Source organism: Megalops cyprinoides, chromosome 23 (assembly GCF_013368585.1).
Source record: "Megalops cyprinoides isolate fMegCyp1 chromosome 23, fMegCyp1.pri, whole genome shotgun sequence".
In the NCBI taxonomy this organism is placed as follows: Eukaryota; Metazoa; Chordata; class Actinopteri; order Elopiformes; family Megalopidae; genus Megalops; species Megalops cyprinoides.
In genome coordinates this window covers 20,932,017-20,958,038 of record NC_050605.1, presented here as the reverse complement: position 1 = coordinate 20,958,038, position 26,022 = coordinate 20,932,017, and the positions used below count along the sequence as shown (strand labels likewise).

General features: G+C 48.4%; 1 protein-coding gene across 1 annotated transcript in view; it reads right to left on the bottom strand.

Moving 5' to 3' along the window:
• LOC118770261 (tetraspanin-9-like) overlaps positions 1-26,022 on the bottom strand; it is a 55,036-nt gene that overhangs the window by 11,816 nt on the left and 17,198 nt on the right. Inside the window, exon 2 of the mRNA XM_036517827.1 lies at positions 422-613. Coding sequence (XP_036373720.1) covers positions 422-613 — 192 coding nt within the window. The remainder of the gene's footprint in view (positions 1-421; positions 614-26,022) is intronic.

Below are 26,022 nucleotides of genomic sequence, written 5' to 3'. Positions count from 1 at the left end.
CTGCTGAGACACCAATTCCTGGTCGAAGCTTGTTAGCTTGGCTGCTACTGCCATTGGTGGGTGAGAATTATGTGCTACCACTGATTCTATATCGTAGCTGGATATAAGCTCCTGTATTCCTTCCGTACCACGTTGTCTAGAATGTTCTGGTTGGTAACAGGAGGTTACATGGTTGCTATGCAAGCCATGGATGTTCCGTTTCAGACCACACCGCTTCAATAATGTTCATAATTGGCGAATCAGAACAGCTCTTACTGCCTCTAACAATGGCTGAAACTGACCGCGTGAGGCATATGTTCAGTACGCCTTACATTGTGGTCACTGTGACTACCCAGAGCCAGTCAGCAAGTGGAGTTCGCGTGGTATTGTGTCAGCAAGGAATTGTGGGAAACAGGAGTGTGGCAGGAGGTGCGGCACTCACGCTCAGGAGCAGGCACTTGTTTTCCTTGATGGCGCCCAGGCAGCCCAGGAAGCCCGTCACCATGACGATGGAGCCGATGGCGATGACCAGGTTGGCGGCGGAGAGCGAGGGGAAGGAGGGCGAGAAGGTGGCGAAGCTGCCCTGTGACACCGACAGCCAGATGCCCACGCCCAACAGCCCGCAGCCGCACAGCTGGAGGAGAGAGGAGCAGAGAACCAGGTTAGCGTGGGTGGCATGCGTAGGCAAGTGACGCCATTTTGGCTCAACATCACACATTACGGCTCAACATCACACAGTTTACAGACTGAGGACAGCGAGTGCACACACTGATACCCAGTGACAAGCAAACAAAAAAAAAGGATTTAAAAAGGACATTTAACTTCAAAATATAACTTATCTGATGGATCTATACCTTGGAGTGGTATAGCAGCGTGTAACTCTACATGCTGTTTTTCCCCACACACAGACATTCATTGACATACATTAACCAGCCATATCAAAAGTGATAAAAAAAACAGAGGCTTTAAGCTTAGACTTGCAGCACATCCTAACTCAATAGAGCCTCCAGTCACGGCATCCTCATCACCAAGGAGACAAGCGTGCTTACACTAATTATGGCGAGCAATTACTCTAAATCCGTTAAGCCAATAAGAGCTCAACGGGAGGTGAGAGCTAAACTCACAGTGGTCCTCCAGGTCTGAGAAGAGGTTTAAATTGCTAGAAATAAATTACAACACTGACAAGCCTGATCTGGGACAGACAGCGCTGAGACAGTTCTCCTCTAGGGGGCGTACTTCACTTGGGAGACACTGTCTCACTGTGGCCAGCAGTGACGTTGGAGTGGGCAAGGGGGGTCACATGGGTGTTTTTGAGCAAACAGGATTTTGCCAAATGAGGTGTGTGTGTGTGTGTGTGTGTGTGTGTGTGTGTGTGTGTGTTTGGGGAGGGGGGGTTGATTAGTTTAACCCAGTCTATTGTCACTATATTCCTCACGTCAAGCGTGGACATGAATGAAGGCAAAATGTTCGATCCCTCCAGGCAGAAGCTCGGCTGACGTGCTAACGGAGGGTGAAATATCGGCGCTGGCGTTCCCCCTCCCACCTCCCCCTACGGCCAGCGGAATGAAATATCCAATGCAATCATGCCGTGAATGAGAAATCACAGCGAGGTGAGACCCGGGCAGACACCATTGACACCCGCCTCTCTTCTGCATGCCAAAGTTCCAGTACATTAACCCCCTCCTTCAGAAACATTAAGCAATGCTCCCAAACAAACCTCCCAAAACAGGCGCCGCATCAACAGCACAAAGCCCCAGACTCCAGTTTCCGAGACTGATGCGAAATAGTATGAATAATTAATCGCGCCCGCGAAGGCTAAATAAGCTGGTTAATTGTACTGACAAACAGCACCTTCAGTAACAGCGAGGAGTGAGCACTTAGGAACAGCCACCGTCTCTGCGAGCCCTGAGTGTGACTAATGGCTCTGTCATTTCATCTTAGACTGGCCCATTTTTTCCTTAAGTGGCTTGCTGCATGACTTTTCGCAAACATGAAAAATGTAAACTCAATGATGAACAAAACAAGCTTTCCACTCGTCTCGTTTTTTTGGGATACTGGAGACTGAGATGTGAGATTTATAGGGGGGACGTCTGGTGAATGACCTGAGGGGACAGCCGACGCGTAGGGCCCAAGGGACAAGGTGTATCTCAAGGGTAGCAAAGTCCAATCTAGTGCAGGTAAGTTAGCATAAAGTGCTCAGGTGCTCAGGTGAGAGTGGAAGAGCTGTGTCTTCAGATGTTTCTTGAAGACAGAGAGGGACTCGGCAGAGTGGATGAAGTTTGGAAGATCATTCCACCATCAATGGGCAATGGCTGGGGAAGTTCTGGACAAATGCAGAGTTTGGCTCTCAGGTGTGTGAGCTGCCAATCTTTGTTTGGATATTAGATTAGTTCTGTTTGGTCCGTTGTGTCCAAGGTGTCTCATTGGCCAGAGATGATCGGGTGACCGACAGCAGTGGATGATGGGACAGCAAGGAGGAAAGTGTGGTCACATAATTGTAGGAATCATCTCGTGCAGAGAGAGACTCGTGTGGTTCCCCCCGCCCCCACCCCCACTCCTGCCGTGAACGCTTCCTCACACGCTGAATTTACAGATGAAAGACCTGCTGCTCCTACTTCCCCTAAATTCTCCCGGTTCTGTCCCGCCGAATTTAATGTTTCACGAGACAGAGAGCGGGAAACGCCGAGCGAAAGTGCGAGAAAGGAGAACGCCGCAGCAGCTCCTGCGGAATGCGCAGAGAGCTCGTCTCACCCGGCTCATGTTCTACCACCGACAGAAATAGAAGCTTCCATCAAAACAAACAAAAGAGAAACGTTCTCAGGAAGGTCAAGGGAAGGAGAAAGAGAGAGAGGGAGAGAGAGAGAGGGGGGGGCTGCATTAAGGTGTATACCTGAAATGAATTACATGCAGTCGAGTGATGGCAAACGATCCCGATGTGGGGCAATGGATTCCTGGCCTGATGGGGGACTATTTACAGCCCAGTGAAGGCTATGTTCCTTTCAAATGCACCTGGGCGTCTAAGAGGCACAGCCTGAGCACGGAAATCTCAGTCACACCAGGATCCAGGCTGGAGTAAAAGGAAAGTTCACAATTCAGGCCAGAAAACCACTCTGTTCGGGGACTGTACTTAAAGGGAAGGGAAGCAAAGCTTTTTGCTCTGATAGGTCTTCAAAGTTTCTGTGGGAAAAGAACCCAAAACACAATGCATTTATGAGCCTGTAGAAACTCTTGTCTTTGAGCTAGAGAAGGTAGAAAAAAAACTCGACTGTGTATTTTATTCATGACAGTAGACCCACTCAAGCAAGAAAAGGGAGTAAACAGACCGTATCCTTTCCTTTTCCTGACCAGCTATAAGTATGGATTAGGAGGCTGGGTGGAGGATATTGTCTCTGTGTGAAGCGCAGCCGATGTCCAGGTGACACACCTGGTCCTACCGTCTTACCTTGATTACAACCCCCAACCCCCACCACCACCAGACTGTCACAACGAAACCAGAGCCGTTTCTCAATATTGGCCATTTTGTTATGAGCTGATGTGATTAAGCTGTTCTAATTGCAGGCCCCACCACCCTGCACTCGGTGAGCGGAGCACCGTTCTGTGTGGTAGGGATAGGCCCTCCTACACAAACAGGCAGAGCTAATTGCAGTCAGTCACTTTAAAGCTATCGGGCCCTGCCTGTACTGCCTGTAATTCAGCTGGAGGGAGATTTGCCCAGATGTGAAATCCCGGACCCAGCCTCTTCGTGCAGGATGGAGGTGTCAGCAGTAATTAACTGTGCTGTCAGTGCTGAGCCCAGCCTCACTGGGGCCCACTCTCAGCTCCCATAATCCCCTTCTCTCGCGCCGTGCCCTCCCCAGCGGAGGAACAGCCTCTCTCATTAAAACGGGCCTCCTCCATCAGAAGGGAATTAGGCTCACAGAACCTAAACAAGCTCTCTCGAATTATCAGGATTGGTCAGCTGTGAAGACTCGCACGGATACAGCAGAGCTCAACGGCACTGTTGCAGACAATTAATTCAGGAATCATTAGAGCTTTGAATTATGTGATGTCTACAGTCGCTGCAGGAGTTTGGGCTAATATGTTAACACATCCTCTGCAACAACAACCACAACAACAACAACAAAGGCTTATTAGCCAACAAGGTCCAAAAAGATGTCCCTACAGGACACCTCTGCAAAGGGACAGCCTCGGAATAAAGCCGCTCTTTGGGTATGCAAGACTGCACAAGCCCCGTAACGGAGCGTGCTGTAAAAAACCAGGCGGGAGGCTGCTGTGCCATCATTCTCCGGCCCGGTTTACTGCCCACCGCCCGAGGCAGGCCTGAAGGTCTGCATTAACTCTCAGAGGGAGAGACCTGAGGACGTGAGAGATGGCTCAATCTGGGCGGAGAAGATCCCAGGCGGGGGCCCTTGCCACCCGTGGGGGCCTGCCCCCGCTGCCCGCTCTCTCCCTCCCTCCGCCCCGGCGCTCAAGGTCGTTGTAATTGAAAGCGCAGAGCAGGGGGTTTTCACCGTAAAGCCCCTTCCATCACCGGGACTCACAGTTTAATCAGCAGCTACAGTAACCGGCTCAGTGACACGGAGGGACGCCACTTCAATCTTCCCCCCCGCGGCATGACAAGGGAGGGGGGGCTGGGGGGGTTAGGCACAGCTCTCTGTGAAGGCACAGAGGACCCAACCGGGCGTAATGATGGCTTTTGTCAAACCCCCCCCCCCCCCCTTCTCATTCAATAGGCTTTATGATCAGAAAGCAGGCCCGCTGCCTCCCGCAGGACTGGAGGGAGAGATTGGACAGTCACTAGGCGGGACTTTACTGATCCTTTCCGCCCCTCTCCTGCCTGCACTTATCCACCTGACACCAGAGATTTACAGCAAAGAGACTGGAACTGCTGAGTGTCCAAAGTGGAAGCAACAGATTTCCAGAAAAAAAAAGCTCAAAAGCTCAAAAGCTCAAAGCGCACACGTTTTCAGACTGACACAGTCCACTGTCAAGTTACATACAGCAAAAGAAAAAAACAGCAGCAAATACATCCAAATCAACAGAGGCAATGAATATTTCAGAATTGTCTTATGATGTCTCATTCAATTACCCAAGCATGAAATGAAGATTAGACCTTCTCTTTGAACCGTGGCACACATCAGCGGGATGTGAGGCACCGTCTGGCTTTCCAGAACTTTCATTCTCATTCAACATGCGATTTTATCAGCCATCTGTTACTATCACCGACGCAGTGCAATCTCGGCGCAGACTTATGCATTATGACAGAAGCATTCGGTTCAGAAAACAAGTTACAAGGAAATTAAATTAAGCTTTGACGCCAAATCCATTCTTTCGCAGAAGTCAAAACAAAGCACATCAGCGCAGTGGAAAGATCCATTTGTGTCTTCGCCGTTTTCAACACATATCCCATGCCTCATCATCTGCTCCCCATTTAGTTATTTATTCAATCAAAGTCCCGCTCCGTATGAAACGTCTCATTCGATAACATCTCACCGTGAAAAAAAGATCTGGAGAGGGTCAAACAGTGCATCTAATATTGGACTGATGGGATCTTATTCTCGGTCAATGGCTGATGTCCTTGAAACCGAGTGAAAACAGAAAAACACGAGAAATAAGATTTGAAAGTCCGTGAGTCACCACCCATTTAACAAAAAAAAAAAAAAAAAAAAAAAAAAAAAACACCCATTCAAATGGGCCCCTGGAGAACAAATCATTTCTGCTGGAGACAGACAAATCCCCCAACAACTCACAGCAGAGGCAACAGCTTGTGTGACATGACATGTGGTAACAAGGGGGGTTTGCTTACTTTAAGAAACCACAGTTACACACGCCATTGCGATGCTGTGGCATCATCGTTCTGGTTCCTCCAGCACGCTGTTGATGAGGCTGTCAGACAGAACACTGACCCTGGGCCTGTCAGAGTTACTCAGCGTGGGACTCATCCTCTCTATTCTCTCAGCAACCACTGATCTGGAACCCCTCTTTCCCCACTTCATCTCCTCTACGCAATCTCCATATCTGCCCATCCTTAATCAGCGGCAGAAGGACCCCAAGGTTCACCACGGCTCTTGGTTAGCCATCATTCCAACGCAGAGATTTCCATATTAATACAGAGCTTCACATCGCAAACCCATAACAGCTCCCCGAGGAGAAAGGACCCATGAAAAACAGCACAACACAATTTACATACAGCCACAACCGTAGTATATTTAGGATTTATTTGCTTTCTAGCTATTTAACCCGTGTTTCTGTCTGCCTTCAATTCAAGTTTCCTTATTTTACTGCTTAAGGCTGTAGATTCTACAGCAGAACTCAGCAGCGGTATCTATGAATTATTCAGTAGTTCTGGGGGATGTCGAGAACAATCCACTGTTAGAGTGAATAAAAGCTGAAATCCCTTAAAAAACAAGACAGATGTAGGCTACTAGATTAGAAAGCAACTTCCAAACCTAAGATTTTATTTTGTTTTGGGTGTCACTGGGGAATTTCAAATTGCACCAAACTGTATTTAACACTGCGGTGGATGATACAAGTCTTCAGTTTCCTGTGTACATCACCACCATATTAATACAAAGGTGGATGTTGAGTTGTGAGTAAATACTTGCTAAAAGGGTGGATGTTGCTACATGGACAGACATAAATGCACCCGGAAATATTTAATGACTGGCGTTTCATGCATTTCATAGGACTGGATGATATCCTGCACTTTCGTGAAAGGACGCTGTCAGCGGTGCGTTTCTAAGCGCAGACAGATCTCACTGGTGAGCCATGGAGGCTGTCTCTCACCTTCACATTCCTAATCAACCGCGCCGGTTAAGAGCCGATTGTGCTGACTCCAGCGCTGTCTCCGCCCGCGGTCAGCAGGGCTCAAATGCGCTGCGGCACGGTTTCACCAGAGAGCTCTGAAATTAGCCGGGTAGAGGGAGCCGAGAGACGCTTTTCACAAAGTTCTGGAGCATGTGACACCCATCTCCTCCGAATCTGAGGGATACATTCACAGGGGGTGATTCTGAATCAATCGCCAGACACCTATCTGATGTTCCTGACAACCAAATGAGGAGGTTGGGGGTGGGGGCAAAAACCTTCAAAAAAAAAAAAAAAAAACTATTAGGCACTCATGACTAATTCTGCTGTTTTGAGGATTTCAGGCAGCCCAAAGGACTCTTCAACACGCAGCCTGAGCCGCGGAGTTTCAATTTAGCAACGAAAACAAGGCCGGAGAGACACCCTACACTCCAGCCAGCCGGCTCCCTCTCCCTCTCCCCGTGGACCGCTCGCACCCAGGGGCTGGGGGGTGAGCTTCTGGAGCTCCGATTTTAAATCTCACACTCACTCAGTCAGGCAGTCCCACTCTGGTGCAGAGCATTTCCCCCTGTGAAGAGGGGTGGAAATGTCAAAAAAGCTTTTAAGGGAACACGGGGCGCTGAACAGCGCCTGTGTTTATGGGAAAACGAGGACAAACCAAATGAAGGCTTGAGGCTGGACGTGACAGAGAGAGGTAAGGAAAAGGGCCCTTGAAAGGACTCTCAAAATGCACACAAGTTACTCAAGCAACTGGCGGTGTAAATAAACAACTACAGCCATATAGAAATCTTACAATGCGGTTACAGAACAAAAGAAGTATCAACCAATGTTACCACGCAATTAATCGCATGAGTGGAATCAACCTCCCATGTTAATGGTCTGTCAAATCTGACAGTATTACCAGCTTTTTACCATGGAGGTGACAGGAACCTACTGACAGGACAGGTCTGAAGCTGTTCCCAGTAAGGGCTTTGTGAGAACAGAGTGTGGGCTAGCAGCAGGCATGGTAACAGGTCCTTCATTTTGGGTAGGGTGGGGTAAAGCTCCAGAGACAAAGCAGACTCCTCAGTGCTGCGGACTCCAGTGCTCCCCCTTCAGGCTGGTCTGAACAGTGCAGCCCCTATGGGTTCTGGTTGGTAAGTGTGTCTAACTGTACAGATGGAAACCAGTGCTGCTGGACTCATGGTCTCAGCACTTTTTTAAAGCAGAGAGCAAAGAGTAGGAGAGGAGATACAATCCTCACAACTGCTGTGAAGCTGTACAGTACAGTGCTGTACAATTGCACTGATTCATTGCGGTTCTGCAGATCACACAAGTCGGTTATCAGTCACTGTTTGAAAGTCAGGTTGGAGACTGCAGTTCAAACTGCCGTTTCAAATGAAATGGCAATGCTTTCTTTTCGGATTTTGTTCCGTTTTCTTCTCCTTCCAAGCATAGGGATGAGTTTTCACAGTATGCTTTTAATCTGTCCATGCTGACTGGTCCACGCCTTGCTGGAGGTTGAGGCTGGGATGAGCCGAGATGCCAAAGCTTGTCTATTTTTGTTTCAAAATGCTAGAAAGCAGGCAAAGCAATGGTCTGGGGTATCCATGGGAACGCTGAAATATGGCCAATGAAAGGGCGAAATGCAATTTGAGGGATCAGTAACATGACCGTCTGCATACAGAGACTGACAAGCAGACAGGCTTCTGGGAGACCCATTGGAGTTCATTAGCTCAAACAAGGGCAGATCAGGGGTACAGAGAACTAGCGTTACTAACAAACAAACTGTCTCATGATGATCTCCTGGTTTAACCTTAATCTGGACTGCCGTCAGTCTCTGAGCCTATATGATGGCTTCCTCGGGGAGCACGAGGTCTTGATCTAATCCCGTCGGATTAACCTGCATGCTGTCATCACGTAGCCCACATTCACGGATTTGAGGCAACGTGGAAGCAGACATATTCATCTTTTTGACCAGACTGTAAGTGTAAAAATAAACTGAAATAAAATACATATGTATTTCATTATGCTGGAAGGCCTATTCTGCGCGTGGGACAGCACCCTTATATAATGCCTTATACCGCTGGGCCCCAAAAGGAGGAAGATGAAAAACAAGCACATCCACTTAAGCACCGACGAGAACGCCAAACATCTCTCATCAATAGAAAAAGGAAATCTGCAGTCAACGATGTGAAATCAATACACTCTCATTTCGCCTGTCACTTCCTGAGGGTCTATCTCCTCCGTGCTTAAGGCGGAGTCTCCATCCCTCTCTCCCTCTCTCCGGAGTTAATAATTTACCGCGGTACTTTAGCGGCGGAGACAGAGCCGGTGACGGCGTGGGGTGCCGGTACGGGCGGAACGCTCTGCGGCCGGGAGATAGCCAGCTCGGTTCCGCCGCTTTTGGTTAACCCCGCGGGGTGCGGTATGCTGAGCTCTCATCCCCGCCTGTGTGGAGAGCAGCTGTACACTGAGGCTGTCCTCGGCAGGTTTGAGGGCTACCAAAGACAAAGGAGAGGCAGCACTGTCACACACACACACACACTCACACACCCACACGCACGCACATATGTACACAGACACACGCACGTATGTACACAGACACACACACACACACACACACCCACACGCACGCACGTATGTACACACACACACACACACACACACACACACACACACACACCCACACACTCACACACCCACACACCCACACGCACGCACATATGTACACAGACACACGCACGCACGCACGTATGCGCACACACACACACACACACACACACACACACACACACACACACACACACGAGAGACACACACACACACACACAGACATCGCACACATGCACAACACACACAGACGTTGCACACATGTACACACACACACACAGACAAAGAGAGAGACAGACACAGACACACAAGCACACATACGCATGTGCACACACACAGACGTTTTGCACACACAAAGACATACCTATGATCCAGACAAATGTGCAATACATTTGGCTTCAGTGTATGACTAACAGGCTAAAAATATATCTGATTCTGAAACGGCTATACATGAGACTGAATTAGCGTGGAGTACTACTGTGTATTACAACTGGGACACTATAGACAGGAAAAATGTATATGAAGCTACAATACATCACAGAATACATCTGTATCATCTATATTCTCGGAAACACTATGCAACATAAGACAATTTGCGCTTTTCAGATCTTGAAGATGTAGACACCCTGATCCTCAAAGTGTCAAGGTTTTGTCATACATAAATCATAAGAACAAGAGGAAAAAAAAAAAAAAAACTTCATAAGCTCAGAAAGAGCCATGTTAGTGTGAATATTCATAAGAAACATTTGAATGAAATATTGATCTGTTTAATCTGATCTTGAACCCCAGGAGTGAGTGCAAGGTATGATGGGATACGTGCATCTCCAAACACTGCAGGTCTAATCTAATTTTTCCAAATATACTGTGACCCTATTAGAAAGGGAACATAAAATCTGCCTCCTCTGCTGTGTTTCTGGTAGGCATCATTCTCCTTCCACATTTCCATTTTGGTCATGCACTGTACTGTTTTCCATCTTTTATTATTTATACCCAGAGGTGCGGCCAATGATGGGAGAATATTGCAGCCGCGTATGGATCATTCCACCGACTGGATATTAAGGTTCTCACAGAGCTCGCCAAAACCGCTGACCTCCGAGTCACGGCTCTTTCCCCAGCAGGGTAATAATATCGGGCCTGTCGCTACGGCTCCCGCCTCCCGGCTCACCCTACAGCGGAGTCTACCAATCAGATGCAGCCCTGGGAGCCCTCACCTCTGACCCCGGTTTAGGTGAGGATTTACGGGGGGAGAGATGACACTGACGGGACGCCCCCCCCCCCCGGTCCCGCCCCCAACTTCGCACTTTAATGGCTGCTCGGTGGCATCTTTACAACCAACGCTGTAATTACCACGGGGGCCCACGGGGCGTGCAGACCACCTTTAGCATTCGGCCGCCCTCTGCATTTCCCTGACTCCACTGCACACCAGCGCTCACCGATGATTAAAGCGGCGACGCCACATCACTCACTCCAGTTCTGTCATTTCATTCTGGCGACGCGCGATAAGGCTGTTCCAATGAACCTAAGGCGAATCAATGAGCGCCAAACGACGGGGTCCTTTCTGACAGTCCCATTCCCAGTAATGTGATGCATGGGGCACCTTCCAGTGCTTGGTTTTACTGCGCCCAAGGCCAAACGGCAGCTACCAAAGCAAAAGCAGGGATCCCGAAACGATGAGAATGACACAGCTATGCGGCCGATCCTCATGCCGAAATCCGGTGGAACTGCTCCCTACACACGTCAGCAGAATGAAGTTCAGCGGCGGAGAGCCAGGAGAGTGGCACAGAGAGAGACCTCCCGTTAAAATAACACATCACCCTATTAATTGTTCTCTGGTGCAGGGTCAACAGCGGGGAATGAACAATATACGCAGCCCTGACCTCCCTGAAGGGCGGGCAGGGAGAAAATCGATACCAACTGGCTTCATTTCAAGGGCTCTGCTCAAAAAAAAAAAAAAAAAAAAACCCACAAGCGTCTATATCCTGCCAAAAAGGAAAAAAAAAACGAGGGAGAAGCTCAAAGCACAGCGTCTCTGCTGGTCATCACCGTTCCCAGTCTTCTGTCGTCCTCTCTCTCACTCCTTCTAGAAACCCCGGAGGCCAAAGGTGGCTCACCTGCGTAATAATGCAGCATGCGCCGCCCTGACCGGGTACGGAGGCCGCCACAGACCTGCAGGGAGGGCTGGAATTCAGACCGCTTGTCTCCGGTGGCCCAGAGGAATGGCAGTTCTGGAATTCCCCTTTGTGTGCATGGGGGGCAGATGTCGGTTCAAAGGCAGTGTCAGCATGACAGATCAAACCCCCCGACGGGCTATCGGCGGAACCGTGAGACTATGTGAGCCGGCTGTGGTCCCATTCTGACGGCCCTCTCTGGGACGCGGCCAGCGCTCCACCAGCACCAGGAGAATGTGACAGACCTGTCACAAAGACTTCGGCCATAAATTACGGTAATCCCCGGGGACCTTAAACTCTCCTTTCTCCACTTCCCCTGTCTGGAAAGGTTCAAAAGGCTGACAGCGCAGCGCCGTCCTAAAAATATCACCCACAGGCAGGCCCAGCACACTTCACCCCCATATTATCCATAAATCATCCATTATGAGGGGAAGAAATATGCGTATGACGATACGCAGCACAAAAGTTTTACACAAACGGCTTACGTTTCCTACGATATTTAGGACACTTCCTGACAGCTTCTCCAAGCCAATCCCCGAGGCCAATTAGCTTTTTTTTAGGATTTAAAATATCAACATCAAAGGGGAGAAACCAAACTTATTCATAACTGGAAGGTTGATTATGCATTTTTTGGGCCTTTGAAATGAGTTATTAATTTGTTTACTGAGTCTGATAACATGAGGGAAAGTTTTGCTCTGATGCTGCTGTCAGACAGATCTCAGTTCAAACTGTCTCTAGCAATTCATACAGTGGGTGTGCGTGTGCTACAAAATAAAAATTGAAAAATACACAAAAGCACCACATGAAATGTAAAACAGCGGTGTGCTTACAGCACTGCCTGAAAGACACCCCCTGGAACTGACTGTGCTACTGACAGGATCATGCCCCTGTTCAGGGAAAGGTGAAAATCATGATTTCAGAAGCATAATGCTGGATTCACAGGATAAAAACTTGGCTTTCTTACACTGGAATAAAAATGCTTATAGACTGCTGACCACCAGCACTCTCAAATGTAAAAAAGAAAAAACAACTGTGTGATTATCCTAACTGGGGAGGTTTTTTCCTCTCAAAACGAGCTCTTCAGAGTCACCCCTGGCTCGGGAAAGCCTGGGGAAAAATCTCCATCACACTGATAAACCATTTCCACTCTGTGCTACCTGTATTACATTCCATTACAATGCATTACATGTAATGAATGTAATGTACCTGTACCACTGGCCAAACAAAATGTTCCAAATGTGGTGATGTACAAGAGGACAGAATGTCAGTGAGCAAGCGAGCGAGAGAGAGGGACGAGCCCTGATCTAGTGTTCAGCGCTAATCTCCGAAAGCACCTGAGAGGTGTCAGCTCGCCCCCCGCTCCACATTCTCCGCATGCAACACGTGGGCTGTCTCCACCCATTCCTGGAATAGGAGGTTTCGGGTGGCCGGGTGAGAGTGCTCCCACGGCCCCCCGGGCTCCTTCGTTAATGCCACATCCGTGGGAACGCTTCACTGGGGGTGCCGGTTCAGACCCCCCGCTCTCCCCCCCCCCTCACGTGCCCCCCCCCCTCCCCGGAAAACGCCCCTCCTGAGTTCTCTTCTGGGAGATGAGAGGAGCAGAGCACATTGGGAGAGTAATTTTAATTCATCCTTTCAAAAATGCTTCACAGGTATGTGCACAGGTGTGGCCATGCACTGTACTGAGATCAGCAGTGCTTTTTAAAAATGCTTTACAGGTACACGTATTCACTGTGCTGAGATCAGCACACACACACACACACACTCCTTGTGCTGAGTGTTTGTAGAGCACACTGTAATCTTTCAGTGGGCTCAGAGAGACTGATGTTGTGGTAAATTTGGAGAGGGCCTGGTCTGTGAAAGTCAGTCACACGCAGCATCATGTCTTGAAGGTGTCATCAGCTTGTGTAGTCTCATCACCCTATATACCCATGGACACTTTATCGATCATGGAGTTACACTGAGTTAAATAGAGTTATACAGAGTTAAAACTGACGAATCTAGAGCACCGGCCTGCAAAGGTCAGTGTCCAGAAGGTTTCCATTGTGACCTCATTCACGTGACCTCACTGATATTCATTCCATTCCATTCCCCTGCAGTGCATTCTAGAAGCCTCTCTCAGCTGAGAATTATGAGCACATTAGAAGTCACTATCAATTGGAAACAACACTCCGGATACTGAGATCTCAATAGTTTCGACTGACGCCCTCGTGGGAGCTGGTACTTTAATGAGGTTCTGATGGATGCCAGTCTTGTGAGGACGAAAATTTTAAATTCCGTCTAACACGGTAATGCCAAATAGCGCAGACGCGTCGTGCTCAGATCACATCTCATACTTGCTGACATCTGATTGTCTCCACGCTTTTGATCTGCGGGAAAATACCACTTCAAAAAGGGATGTTTATGTCGTGATGCTGTAAAGTAAAAATCAAAGAAACAAGAACTGACTCCACATCTTCCTTCAAAGGGCGACTGAGGCATAAAAACACTCACGGAGCACTTCACTCCCCCAGCTGCTCAGGGGGGGGGGGGATGGGGGGGGTTATTTAAAAAGCCTGCGTCAGTGCTCGAGCTGGCCGGAGAAGGGGGGGTGGAGTGCAGTCTTTGCGGTCACCGAGCCGTCAGGAGGAACCTCTTTTTCTGAGCTGTCATACAGTGACACCAGGGAGCCTCTTTGGCCCATACAGCACTGTAAGGTCATCCCGAGTCCAGCCAGCCTCTCAGCTGATGAGCATCTTATATTTAGACCCTGCAATGAGATTTGGGGGGGGGGGGGGGGGGGCGCACTGGGCTCCCTGAGGGGCCCCCCGCCTCAGGCCTCTTCCCTTCTCACAAGGTGACTGGGCAATAAAGTGGCCATCATTTTTGAATGCCCGAACTTTATTTGAACGACCTTTGATGACACTAATCAAAATGCAATGCACTTTTAAACCCGCGCAACATCAAACAGGGGAAGAATGTACAAGGATAGAGGGCACGACCGGCTCTCCTGTGACACAAGAACCGTGTGCCATCGACACCAGACTTTGACAGACTCCCCGTGGGGTCGTTCCGAGCGTCCATGCGACAGCACCGTGGACCGCGGCCTTTTTCCGGAGCCTGTGACAGGGTGCCCTTGCGCCCCGCTCTCGGCATGCCTGGCGCTCCGGGCCGCGGCGTTGCATTCTGGGTCGCCGTCAGCGTTCCATTCCTCCCGAGGCATGACGCCGCCGATACCCGCCTTCCTTTTGTGTCCGTGGTTACGAGGCAAATAAAATTACGTATAAATTAAAAGCACCGGGCGCGTATATCCAACCAAAGGTCGGGGTAAATCTTTTGAAACGGCCGGTTTAAATAATACTGGCATTTTATGGTGTATTTTACTTATCTGGATGTAATTGAATTTGAGAGCTCTGTAATTCAGGGCCTCGCAGATGTACCCAGCATGCACCTCCCCCACGGTGAATTTCTTAAAGAGAGACAGGAGCCTGTTCCCCAGAGAGAGTCATGACTGGAATATGTGAAGCGGAGGGACGTGTGGCGTTAATGGAGAGCGCCGAGGTGACTGTTTTACACACAGACACAAAGTAATGACAACATGTCAGGAGTGTAAACAGGCAGCTGTTTGTGTCTGGATTTGTAGGGCATGGCGTTTCGTGTCTGAATTAATGATCTTTTAATAACGCCTGCTTCAAAAAACCATTGGAATCATCCAATAAAATGTGTTTTATCATGCGATTACAACATAAAAGCACAGAGGGATATTTTTTTTTTCCTCCACTGCAATTAATTTGATTCTAATTCTCTCTTTTCATATCGTGCCCCGGAGGGATTCTTTGATCAACGTGGTTCTCGGTTACGAAACCACGGAATGTTTTCATTAACTTTTGCCTCCGTGCGCTAAAACACGAATCCATCGCAAGCACGTTTGCGACAAAAAAAAAAAGATGATACATTACCAACCTACATCTACGATATGCAGGTTTCACCACGCGGAGAGAGGCGGCGTCCATGCCCAACTGTTCTCACCTTTCTGTCTGCAGCGGGGGAGGGTACACGGGGGGGTTACCGGTGCAGTAAATGGCTTCATTAATGAAATACCAAGATGAACCGTGCTGCATCTGTTATGCGGGGAGAGAGCAGTGGGTTTAGCCTCCTCGTGGCACACTTTGGTGCAGTATGGAGATTATGCTCATTACACACTGAGCTCTTGTCAGGCATCCTCCCAGCCCTCGCCAGCAGATGCAGAGCACTTAACCCCACAGCAACAGATACTCAATGGCTTCCCAGCAACAGCAGCAGCAGCAGCAGCAGCCGCAGCATCACGGGTTTGTATCAGATTACTCTGCAATGCAACCTTGAAATTCCTCCACTTTGAATCTGTCCGAGTTACATATTACCACGGCAACATGATGCACAAGTGATTTTCTAACTTATCTGCCAGAGAGGGAAAAAAAGTATACATACACAAACACGTGCGCGCACACACGCACACACACACGCACACACACACACACACACACACACACACACACACACATATATGGACACACATAAGCACACCCACGCACACACACACGTACCCAGCTTTATACATAGACCAAACAAATGGAGAACCTACTAATACAGGTATGATACTATGGGGAAATCTACACAACCTCTTAGAAACACATTTGGTTTATCTGGTTTATTTGACACAGGCTATGCCATAGCAATGCCGAGTGTTTAACTCCTACTGTTCCAGGCATCTCCCAAACCTCCCCATTCAGGCTGTGCTACATACTGCAGCTAAAATACACGCCCTGGTCACTCTTCAGCCATTGCAAGTATGTGGAGGCCGCGATCATGGCAGTAAAGTCATTCCTAACGGGGCTGCTGCTGGCTGAAGATGGCACAGAAACTGTGATCGACCAGCACACTGAATTTTTCCACGTTTTTTAAAGACTTGGCCCTCAGTTTTTCAAACGTAACATAATGTTTGCAAACATAATGTTTGCAAACACATCTAAAAGCATAAAATTAGCAGCTCAGGCATTACGGATTCACCGCAACTTGTCACACCTTTTCACCTCCTTACAAACACTCACAAACACACAAACACACACACTCCAGTGTTCACCCGATTCGGTGCATCACCGGTGTCTCACCTTAAGCAGAGCTCTGTGGTTCTGTTAAAAGCTCACTACAAACTGCTAAACAAAACACAGCACAGAGTGAACGTGAGGGTGAGCAGCACAGTGCATTTCGCGATGTCTTGCATAAATCAACCATGCAAAACTGCGAAGTACTGATTCTCAATGTTCTCAAGAGCATTTCTTTCCGCCGTCTTCATCTGCATATCATTCCAGCTGCTTTTTGCTGCGCATGCTTGCAGTGCATTACGATTGCTCTGTGAATCCCCCCATTCCCTTCTGCAAATGACGCAAGGAATGGCGGTACTTAAAGTTTTTAAACGCGCGTCTTCCCTTGTGTAACTCTTTGTTGAGCACATTTTGTTTCCTAATGCGTTTTGTTATGTTCGTGCTATTTTTAATCTCCCCCAAGCATCTCAACTGTGCTCATTTATGCGGGAAGCGTTGCTGTCGACGGGGTGTTATGGTGCGGTGATCCTATCGAAGGATACAATATCCATGCTTACATAGCGGACGTCGTATCTGAGGATGCATCTTTCATTTATGGCTCCCTTTGTGTCACTTAGGGAAAGCTATCAGCAAAACAGCAATCCCACGACACCGCATAAATACTCAGCCGTCTCGTCCTCATTCAAGTCTGCCTGGAAGACGCCGTCTGCCAACGGCAATCGCGGACAGTCACGGCTTATCTTTGTCTTCTCTGGAAGGTTAAACCGCAGTCCCGCTGTGCTGACACGCAACTGGCATTTCTTTGTTGGCCGTCTAATTTGATCTTTTTTTCGGCCCACTTTGTGTGATCCGCAGATCTAATTTGGGATTGGACGGCAGCGTAACACGGGTCATTACGCCCAATCTCGACGCGGCGCCCACGTCCAGAGACTTCCATCTCCGCATGCCCGTCCGGGCCTGGCACACAGACGATGGAGCTTTCCATCTCACTGAATATACCGCAGAGATACGGCAACGCTTCCTCAAACTGCTGCCCTGAACACAAGCCTGAGCCAGGGCAGAACACGGACAACTCGCATCTTGCGTAGATCAGGATACTTTATTAGATTAATTAGTTCACTTATTTCCCTGGAAGAACTGTGTACTACGGTTCAAGTTCAAAAACATGACTTTCAGAAATGAAAAGATAATTGCTGAAGTACTTCTTCACAGCGAGGGGTAACTGTGCAGAATAACTCGCTAGGATTCAGAGAGAAGTCAGGCATCCTGGCACTTTTCAAGATTAAACCTGGCATAGAACAAATGAACAAATAAATCAATGAATAAACATAGCTAATGGATGATTTTACTTAAAACAACAAAATGACCCCAAATAATTGGCTAATAACAAACCTTACACCATCATAGATCCAGATTTTAGCTCATAAGAAAATGAACAGTGATAGGCAGAATGGTCTGTTCTGCTTAGTAAATTTTTTATGATCTTACATTTTACATACAGCACACGTAACTGGTTCCCTTAACTCATCAGCTAGAGTACTGACTGTACCAAACCGAACATGTATTACATTGACTAAAATCATGTTTCACATGCTCCCTTTCTGAGCACATACAGACAGAGACACTTCAAAATGAGGTTTGCTCCTAGTGCAGAGCACCCTGAACAGGAACTTCACATTACTTAGTCAACACATTGGAAAGGAGGAAACTGAACAGGCTCCTCAAGGCAAATGAATGTTTAAAATCTTGAATATCACAGTGTTAATGACTTTACATAATCTTTCCGACTGGCTAGGTTCGCCCAGAGGGACAGATGGTAATCTGCAGACACCCAGCGGCCATATGTTCATCTCCACTAAATATTGAAGAAAAATACAAATAAATTAACAAAACGAAAAAAAAAAAAAAAACAATGACAGATTACTCTTACTGCGTGCCAGGGGCCGAGGACACAGTTAAGACTCCGAGGGAGCGAGCGGAATTATGCAAATCCAACCCCACAATCAGGCTGATGCATTTCCATAGCTGTGAGATCTGGCCGTGGGCAACAGTGAAACGCTTGGAAACAAGCAGCGGTGACTTATTGTTGTGTCACCGAAGCCTCCTGGCGGCGGCAGACGAGAGAATGGGGCATCCGTGGCTGTTCCCACAGAAACGCGCCGCGGTTGGCATGAGATGCGCATCTCGGGGTACCGCATCTGCTCCGTGGACGGGGGGCACGGGTAACGGAGCTGGAGGCGAGGGGGAAACCTCCATAAAGAACGCACACGGGAGCTATCCTCCCCAGGAGGTGAGCTCAGATTACAACGGCCAATCCTACTCTGTCGTACCCAGAATGCAGTGCGGCACAGCTTCAGCACAGCGGTGGTACCCGTTTAGTTTTCGTCTGCTGAGCTCGGTGACATGTGAAAGACAGCAACCCCATCTGTATGTGACAGGGCCTAAAATCCACCATCTTTGTGTTTAAAGTTGCTGCCTCAAACTGACAGATAACTGACACAGCAGAGCTGCACAGAATGATCTGTCATCACTTCAATCCCCACCCCCTGGCACCTGCTACTTGTATTACTTGTATTACTTGTCACTTATTTACTTGGAGGATCGCAATGTGTTATGGATATTGCCACCTCGTGTCATTGAGACAGAGTAGTGTATGTACTTGACTCCCCAATCCTTTCTAGGCTGTCTAGTCTTAGATTAGTTAACTTGTGGTAGAGCTTGAATGGTGTTGTGCTCACACTCACTGGCCTGGGAGTGCTGTTAGCCTGGCCTGACAGTAATCATCAGAAAGACAAGCACAATAACGGTGTTTCCATCCAGTCCCATGTGCAGCCCACTGCAGAAACCAGGCCGGAGGGTGTGGGCCGGAGGCGGCCAGGCGGGGTGGAAACTCCAGAGTGCACGTGGCCGGCTATTCCGGGAGGCGCTGATCCCGGGTTAGCGCCGCTCGGAGCACCGATCTTTGATCTGGAGCGCGTTCACCTGCCACCTGAGCCATGGGTTCCTTTCATCCTGGCTCAGCAGAGCTGGCGGGGGCGGGCCGGCGGCTCGTCTATTTACGGGGGGAAACGGGAGGCCCGCCGCCCCGACCGGGCGTGGCGGCCCATCCATCACCCCCGGCGCGGCCCGCCTGACACCACCGTATCACTTCCAGGTGGCCGGGCGGATTTCTGAGCTATATTTGCAGGCTGACACTACGTTTTATCTCCCTCTTCTTGCCGCCGCCACCACACCCCCCCCCACCGTTCCCAGACCGCTCAGTGAGCTCTCGCTCTCTTTGGTGATAAACTTCCATGAAAATGTCCCTGCTGCTGACAGGTGGAAGACCCTGGCCCCAAAACAGCACCTTTTAAACTGTGTACTGGCCAGGTGGGGGGTGTTCCACAGGTAGGCGATACCTGTGTGAGCCAGGTGGGTGGAGTCTGTAAGTCAGGTAACGCCTGTATGAGACATGTGGGTGATCACTGTGCCCGCAGGGGGGCTCAACAAGTGCCGAAGTGCGTTAATGTGGCAGTGCAGTCCAGGGCAAAGAGATGGGCGGGAGCTTTGTCCCAGCAACAAGACTTGTGCCACCACTGCAGGTGCTCTAACAACGTCATTCCCCATTGGGTGTTCCTTCTGCCCTTATAAAACATAAGCGATTAAGCCAGCAAGAACAGACCTGAATAAACGATCAAGCTTTTAACAGGAGCAGATACACCAGGAGAAATTCCCTTTGATTCAAAGCCTCCCTCAAACTGTCAGATTCACACCGGCACACTGTCTCTCATTAAATGGACACCAAAGCGGTCTCGCCAGGTTTGGGTAATTGCCTTCAGTGCTTTTGAGTCAGCTGTAAGTAAGCATGTAGAGTAGGCATCTCAGATAGGGCTGCTTGCAAGGCTTCCTTGGCGCTAGTTTATTCACCCATTAGTATATGATATCTTAGTTAAAAGGAACCTTTAATGTATAATAAATAGCATGCCTGTTGTGAGGTTTTCACACTGAGCATGACAGCAAATCTAAAATGCAAAGTGCCGCAAAACTTTCATAGCAGCCAATGATAAATCTGACATCAAAGACATTAACTCAAGCAACACAGTCAATGACAAATGTAGGGTTATGTAGAAAGCACTGACATGAACTGAATGAACATTTACTACTCTTATAGCTCATAGTACAGTATGATTTCTCTGTTTTTTTTTTCTTCCTGAGATTGTAGGCCAGCAATGCTGACGCCTAAACTTCACATTCTTTGATGTCTTGATGGCCTTCAGAGACCACAAAGGGCTTTGAAGGACAAACACCAAACAAAATAACTTTTTGGATTTCCCCTGAGCGGCAGGCTTCTTCAAAGAGAGCACAGCTTTCTCGGAGAGGCCAGGACAGCTTCTGCAGGCCGGTATGCTCTTAAAACAAAAAAAAAAAAACGCTAAATACAGGTATGAGCTCTAGCCAGGTGGTGTGGGAAAGGCTCTGCATACTGTGTGTGCATCCCCTCCTGCCTCTACTCTCACCAGGGGGCCTGGTTTGTTGATCCATGCTGTAATTTTAATTAAAAACTGAAACTGAGCAGGGAACGATATGGGCTACTGAAGCATCTCTTTTTTTTTTATTTGTTTAAAAATAAACTTTCTCGATCTTTGCAGAGCAACACACCTGCTGTGCCAGCATGAGAGCAGAAAACTCTTCCATATTTATTTCTGCCAGACTCGGGGAGCAGGGAGCTGGGGCCCCCCCACACCCCCCTATGCCCCCCCACACCCCCAACTGGCAATGGGAGGGCTCATTAAGTCCACTGACGATAACACGCTAATTTCACACCACGGATGCTTCCTATCAGAGCTGTAATATCCTCACCATCCCCGAGGATCTACACAGCGGCCAACACATCGCACCGCACCATTGCAACACAGCTGTGGATTATCACACTGAATAAAGTTTACCTCTATTTGTAAAGACTCCAAGTCAATTAATTACTTGCATCCCAGAGGGCTGACATATATATTGATGGCCTGAGCTGGACATGATCTGGTCACATGGTAATGCCAAGTGTCCTTGTTACAAAGAAATGAGGCTTATGTCCCCATTTGACTTAAGGGAAACTCACGTGTACCACATTACTACATACTGTGCTTAGTTCATTATTGATGGTCGCACTGCTGAACGTGCACACCTTTTTTATCCTCGTCATCCTTATGAAACCCATCATGCTAATATAGCCTGAGAGGCGTGCTGTTAAAGTCGTGTTCTCAGAGGTCCCAGAGGTGTCTGGAGAGTCATGCAATTTCTGCAATTAAACCCACTCGCATCAACTACATTAATTGCAATAAACGTATCAAACTTCAAACTCTGAATGGAGAACGGCGTGACTCGGCTCCTCAAAGGACGCTGACAGATGACGCAGACTCCCTCCGGCTTGCCCGGTCTGAACCTCCCCAGCCACCAGCCACCGAGCCCGCCTCAAACCCTGCTGACACAAACCTCCCAGAATCAGGACATAAAAAATATAAAAAAGGGCTGAGGGACGCCATCGCTTTCCTCTGTCTCTCTGTCTGCTGCTGACCCAGCACCTCCAGAGAGGAATGACTAATTAATATTCCTTAAGAAGATATTCACAACAAGGAGGCTCTTTCTTCCTGGGTGTCCCCACAGACAAACGATCACCATTTTCCTTTGGGACGGCGCTTCAACCGGATTAGTTCCTGTCTGATTTCAACGCAGTAAAATGTGCCAAGCCCTGAGGAAATTTGTACATTCTGAAATGATAATTTTCAAAAATATTCATATTAATCCACCATTAAACTGCTATCCAAAACAACAGAGAAAATGTACCATTTTTTAACTCAATGGAGGGAAACAATAAGTCTGAAGTTTATTTGGTGAGCACTAACTATGACACTGAAAGAGCCTACTGTTAATAACGTTGGAAACAACCACTTTGAAATCAGTACAAGCGAAAACAGTGGCGCGAACCCTGCCAGCTCGATGCAATCTCCTCGTATCAGCAAGAATACGGATGGATCCTAACGAAATAACTTCACAGGTGAACAAACACTTGAATGGATACACTTATGCCCTATTGTGCTGGAAGCTGCTCTGGATAAGAGCATTCACTCAATTCATGTGATGTAATGTAATGTAAAGTAATGTAAATACGCACCATACATCAACCCGATGTTACCCATGCTCACACGCCCTTTACCATTGCACTTTAAATTCTGTCATTTAGCAGTTGCCAGAACGACTAAGAAGGAAGGAGAACAAGCTACACCCAGCAAAGCTGCATGGTAGTTTAATAGTCATGTACATGTAACATTCATACCGCCGACACACACTGAAAAAACTCCTGTACAGTTACAATTAACTCAGTGCAGTGTATGGTAAATTTACCACAGTGTTAACCCATAAAGTCCCCCTCCTCCTGCTGCAAACATACTCCCGTGCTACTCCCAGTCCCAGAGAATGGAAATCCTACACCTAAGGGGCTGGATGCCATTACAGATACCGCAGTATCTATAACAATCTGCCTTGTGCACCCGGCCCTCTTGAAAGCGGATCACTGGCCTTATACATTATACATTGCGCGCACCTTCAGAGGTGACGCAGGTGAGAGAGAATGAGTTCTGGGAGGAACCCAGCGGCTTTCATGTCTCCCCTGACTGTCTGCTGCAGTAGGGCTGCGAAAAAACCGCCTGCGAGGGGCCGAGGTGGCCACGGCCACCCTGCGGCCATTTCTAACCCAATCCCCCGTTCGCAGGCATTAAACCATGAGTAGGCATTAAAGGGGAGGCAGTGGATCGCCAGCCTTTCCTGCTAAATTAAGATACCTTTATCTCTTTATATTTACTTATCTAACCGGTTTTGGGAAGTTGTGGGAAAAACTGTTCAACAGCAGTGGGGGTGGGTTGGGGGGTGGGGGGGGGGGGGGGGTGTCCAGGTGGCAAAAACCAGGGAGTTAAGCTGAGGTCCACATCGGTTCTGTGCAGAGGCGGATTAAAACGTTCGAATGCCATGGGAGGAACGCCGATACCCACGTCCTTGTGCTAAATCCCTGCCCTAACAGCGCAGCGACTGAGACTCCTGACAGCTGCATCATTAAGAGCTGTGTGCCTGATATGCAGCCTGCCCCAGAGCTGGAGGGCGCTGGGGGAACAGGAGCCGGGCCAAAGGCACCCGTCAGTCCACACCGCCCCAGCTGCTTCTCAGAGCTCCCCACGGGGGGAGGTGGCGGGGGTTATCGGGTGCACAAGACAAAGGGGGAGGGGGGGTGAAGGAAGGGGGGGTCTCGAGGGCTCTGTAGGCATGATATTCATGAGAGGAAAAGGACGCAAATTAAGGCCCCCCGACTGTGAGAGGTATGTGTGTGTGTTTGACGGGGATATGATGAGGGAACTCAGAGGAGGATCCCTAGAGGAAAGAACAGCATCAGAGAGCAGGGGGGGGGGGTGGGGGGAGATGCACATTCATGGAAAAAAGACACGTGATGCTTTGGTTGTACTCACAGTGCATGTGATGACTAAAAATGGCCAGATCCAAATACTACAAACCCAGAAAAAAAAATAAATCTACATTTCACAGCTAATTAATCAACAGGATGCAGTTTCTGCTTATCTGTCAGAACTAATTAGCAAATGTGCAAACACCCCCCTCAGACAACTGCTCCTGTTCATCTCTCCTGACCCAGGAACAGAGATTCACTCATCTTCTTGCAGATGTCACTGACACACACATGCGTTGCACACGCTTGATTCTGAAAACTCACACATGGAGGCTGATCGGGCCTCCAGGGGTCTTCATCTCCACTAAAACGATAAGCACTGACCGATTAACAGAAACCATTTTGTCCATCATTGACTCCTCCCACCCAGAGGAATGGATGACCCGATTGGTGACTCGTTGGTGTCACTCAGCTCCATAGGCCGCTTATCTTATCCTTTTGGGTAGAGGGTGTCGGCTGTCCAACCCGAGTGGCCATTTGAGGATATGTTCTAAGCCAACACACAGCTCCAGTCACTCAAAAAAAAAAAAAAAAAAAAAAAAAAAAAATGGGCCAAAAAGAGGAACTCAATTCTGGCACGCTGGATAGATCCTGTGGGGGGAAATGGCGCTTTGCCAGTCAGCTCACTTTTGAAATATTTAGGGCAGAATTCAATGTGTGTCACTAATTCTAGAACCAGGAGAGAGGATGGAAACGGCAGAGGCAAAATTAAAAGACATGAAAGAGAGGGAACACTTTGTTCCTGGAACTGAGAACAATCGCAGTCCGTCGGCCCATTACGGAAAGCAAATGTCTCATTCAACGCCTCTGCGTTTCAAAGCTTCGGTGTGTTTCGGGTACGTGAACCCGTGTGCTTAACTTCACGCAACATGACGAAACGACGCTGCCTGTGAACTTCAGCTCAACGTGCACATTACATCACATTTCATTTATTTAGCAGACACTCTTATCCAGAGTGACTTCTGGCACAAAAGAACAGAAGCGTATCCATTCAAACTGAATGAGCAACAGTGTCAGACCAGGCTAACAACACTCTCAGAGACCAGTGAGTGTGAGCACAACACTCTTCAAGCTCTACCACAAGTTAACTTGTGCAACTTGACTAGACAAGTGAGGCCAAGTATACTACCATTAACCACAGCCATTAGCTCCATATGCAGCACTGCTGCTCTTGTATCCTTGGGCAAAGAACTTAACCCACAACATCCTCAGTAAATATCCAACTGTATAAGTGGATAACGTCAAAAAAAAAAAAAAACTGTAACCTATGCAAATGGCTCTGGATAAGAGTGTGTGTTAAATGACAATGATATAATGTAATGTATAGGGCTGTACACTTTTTACAGCCTGACAAATAGGAGAGCATCCCCGGGGTAACGACGTGATTAAATGACGAGGAGGGTTATCCTTGGTCCACACAGAGGCTCCAGCTCAAGACTGCAGACAACCTGCAGGTCCTTTCACTTCCCCTTCCCCCTTTTTCATCACTTTTTTATGATGCAATAAACCCGCGCAGAGTCAACAGACCGGCTACTCCAGCAGACGATTGCCGTTTGATTTAGCACATCCAGGACGTGAACGTTCCCCCACAATTCAGCTCGGCGGCAATGAAACCCGCCTCCCGAAATCACGGGGAAGAACTAATGGCTGACACGCTCACCCCCCCACCACGAGACTCACACCCGTGTCTTGGTTTCAGTGACAGAGCCAGGCCCTGCGTTTTCCAATTCCATATATATTAGATATACATCTCCACTGCACCTGTGTTTTTCTGGTGCTAAATAATTCATCGCTGTTTCAGCACTCTAAAGCCTAGAATATCACCCCAGAGTCTCTCACAAACCTGATTCATGGCAGAGTCCAAAACACACCGACGAGTGTTACCGACTACACAAACAGTAGATCTTTATACTGAATGTGTGTTTGTTGGCATCACATT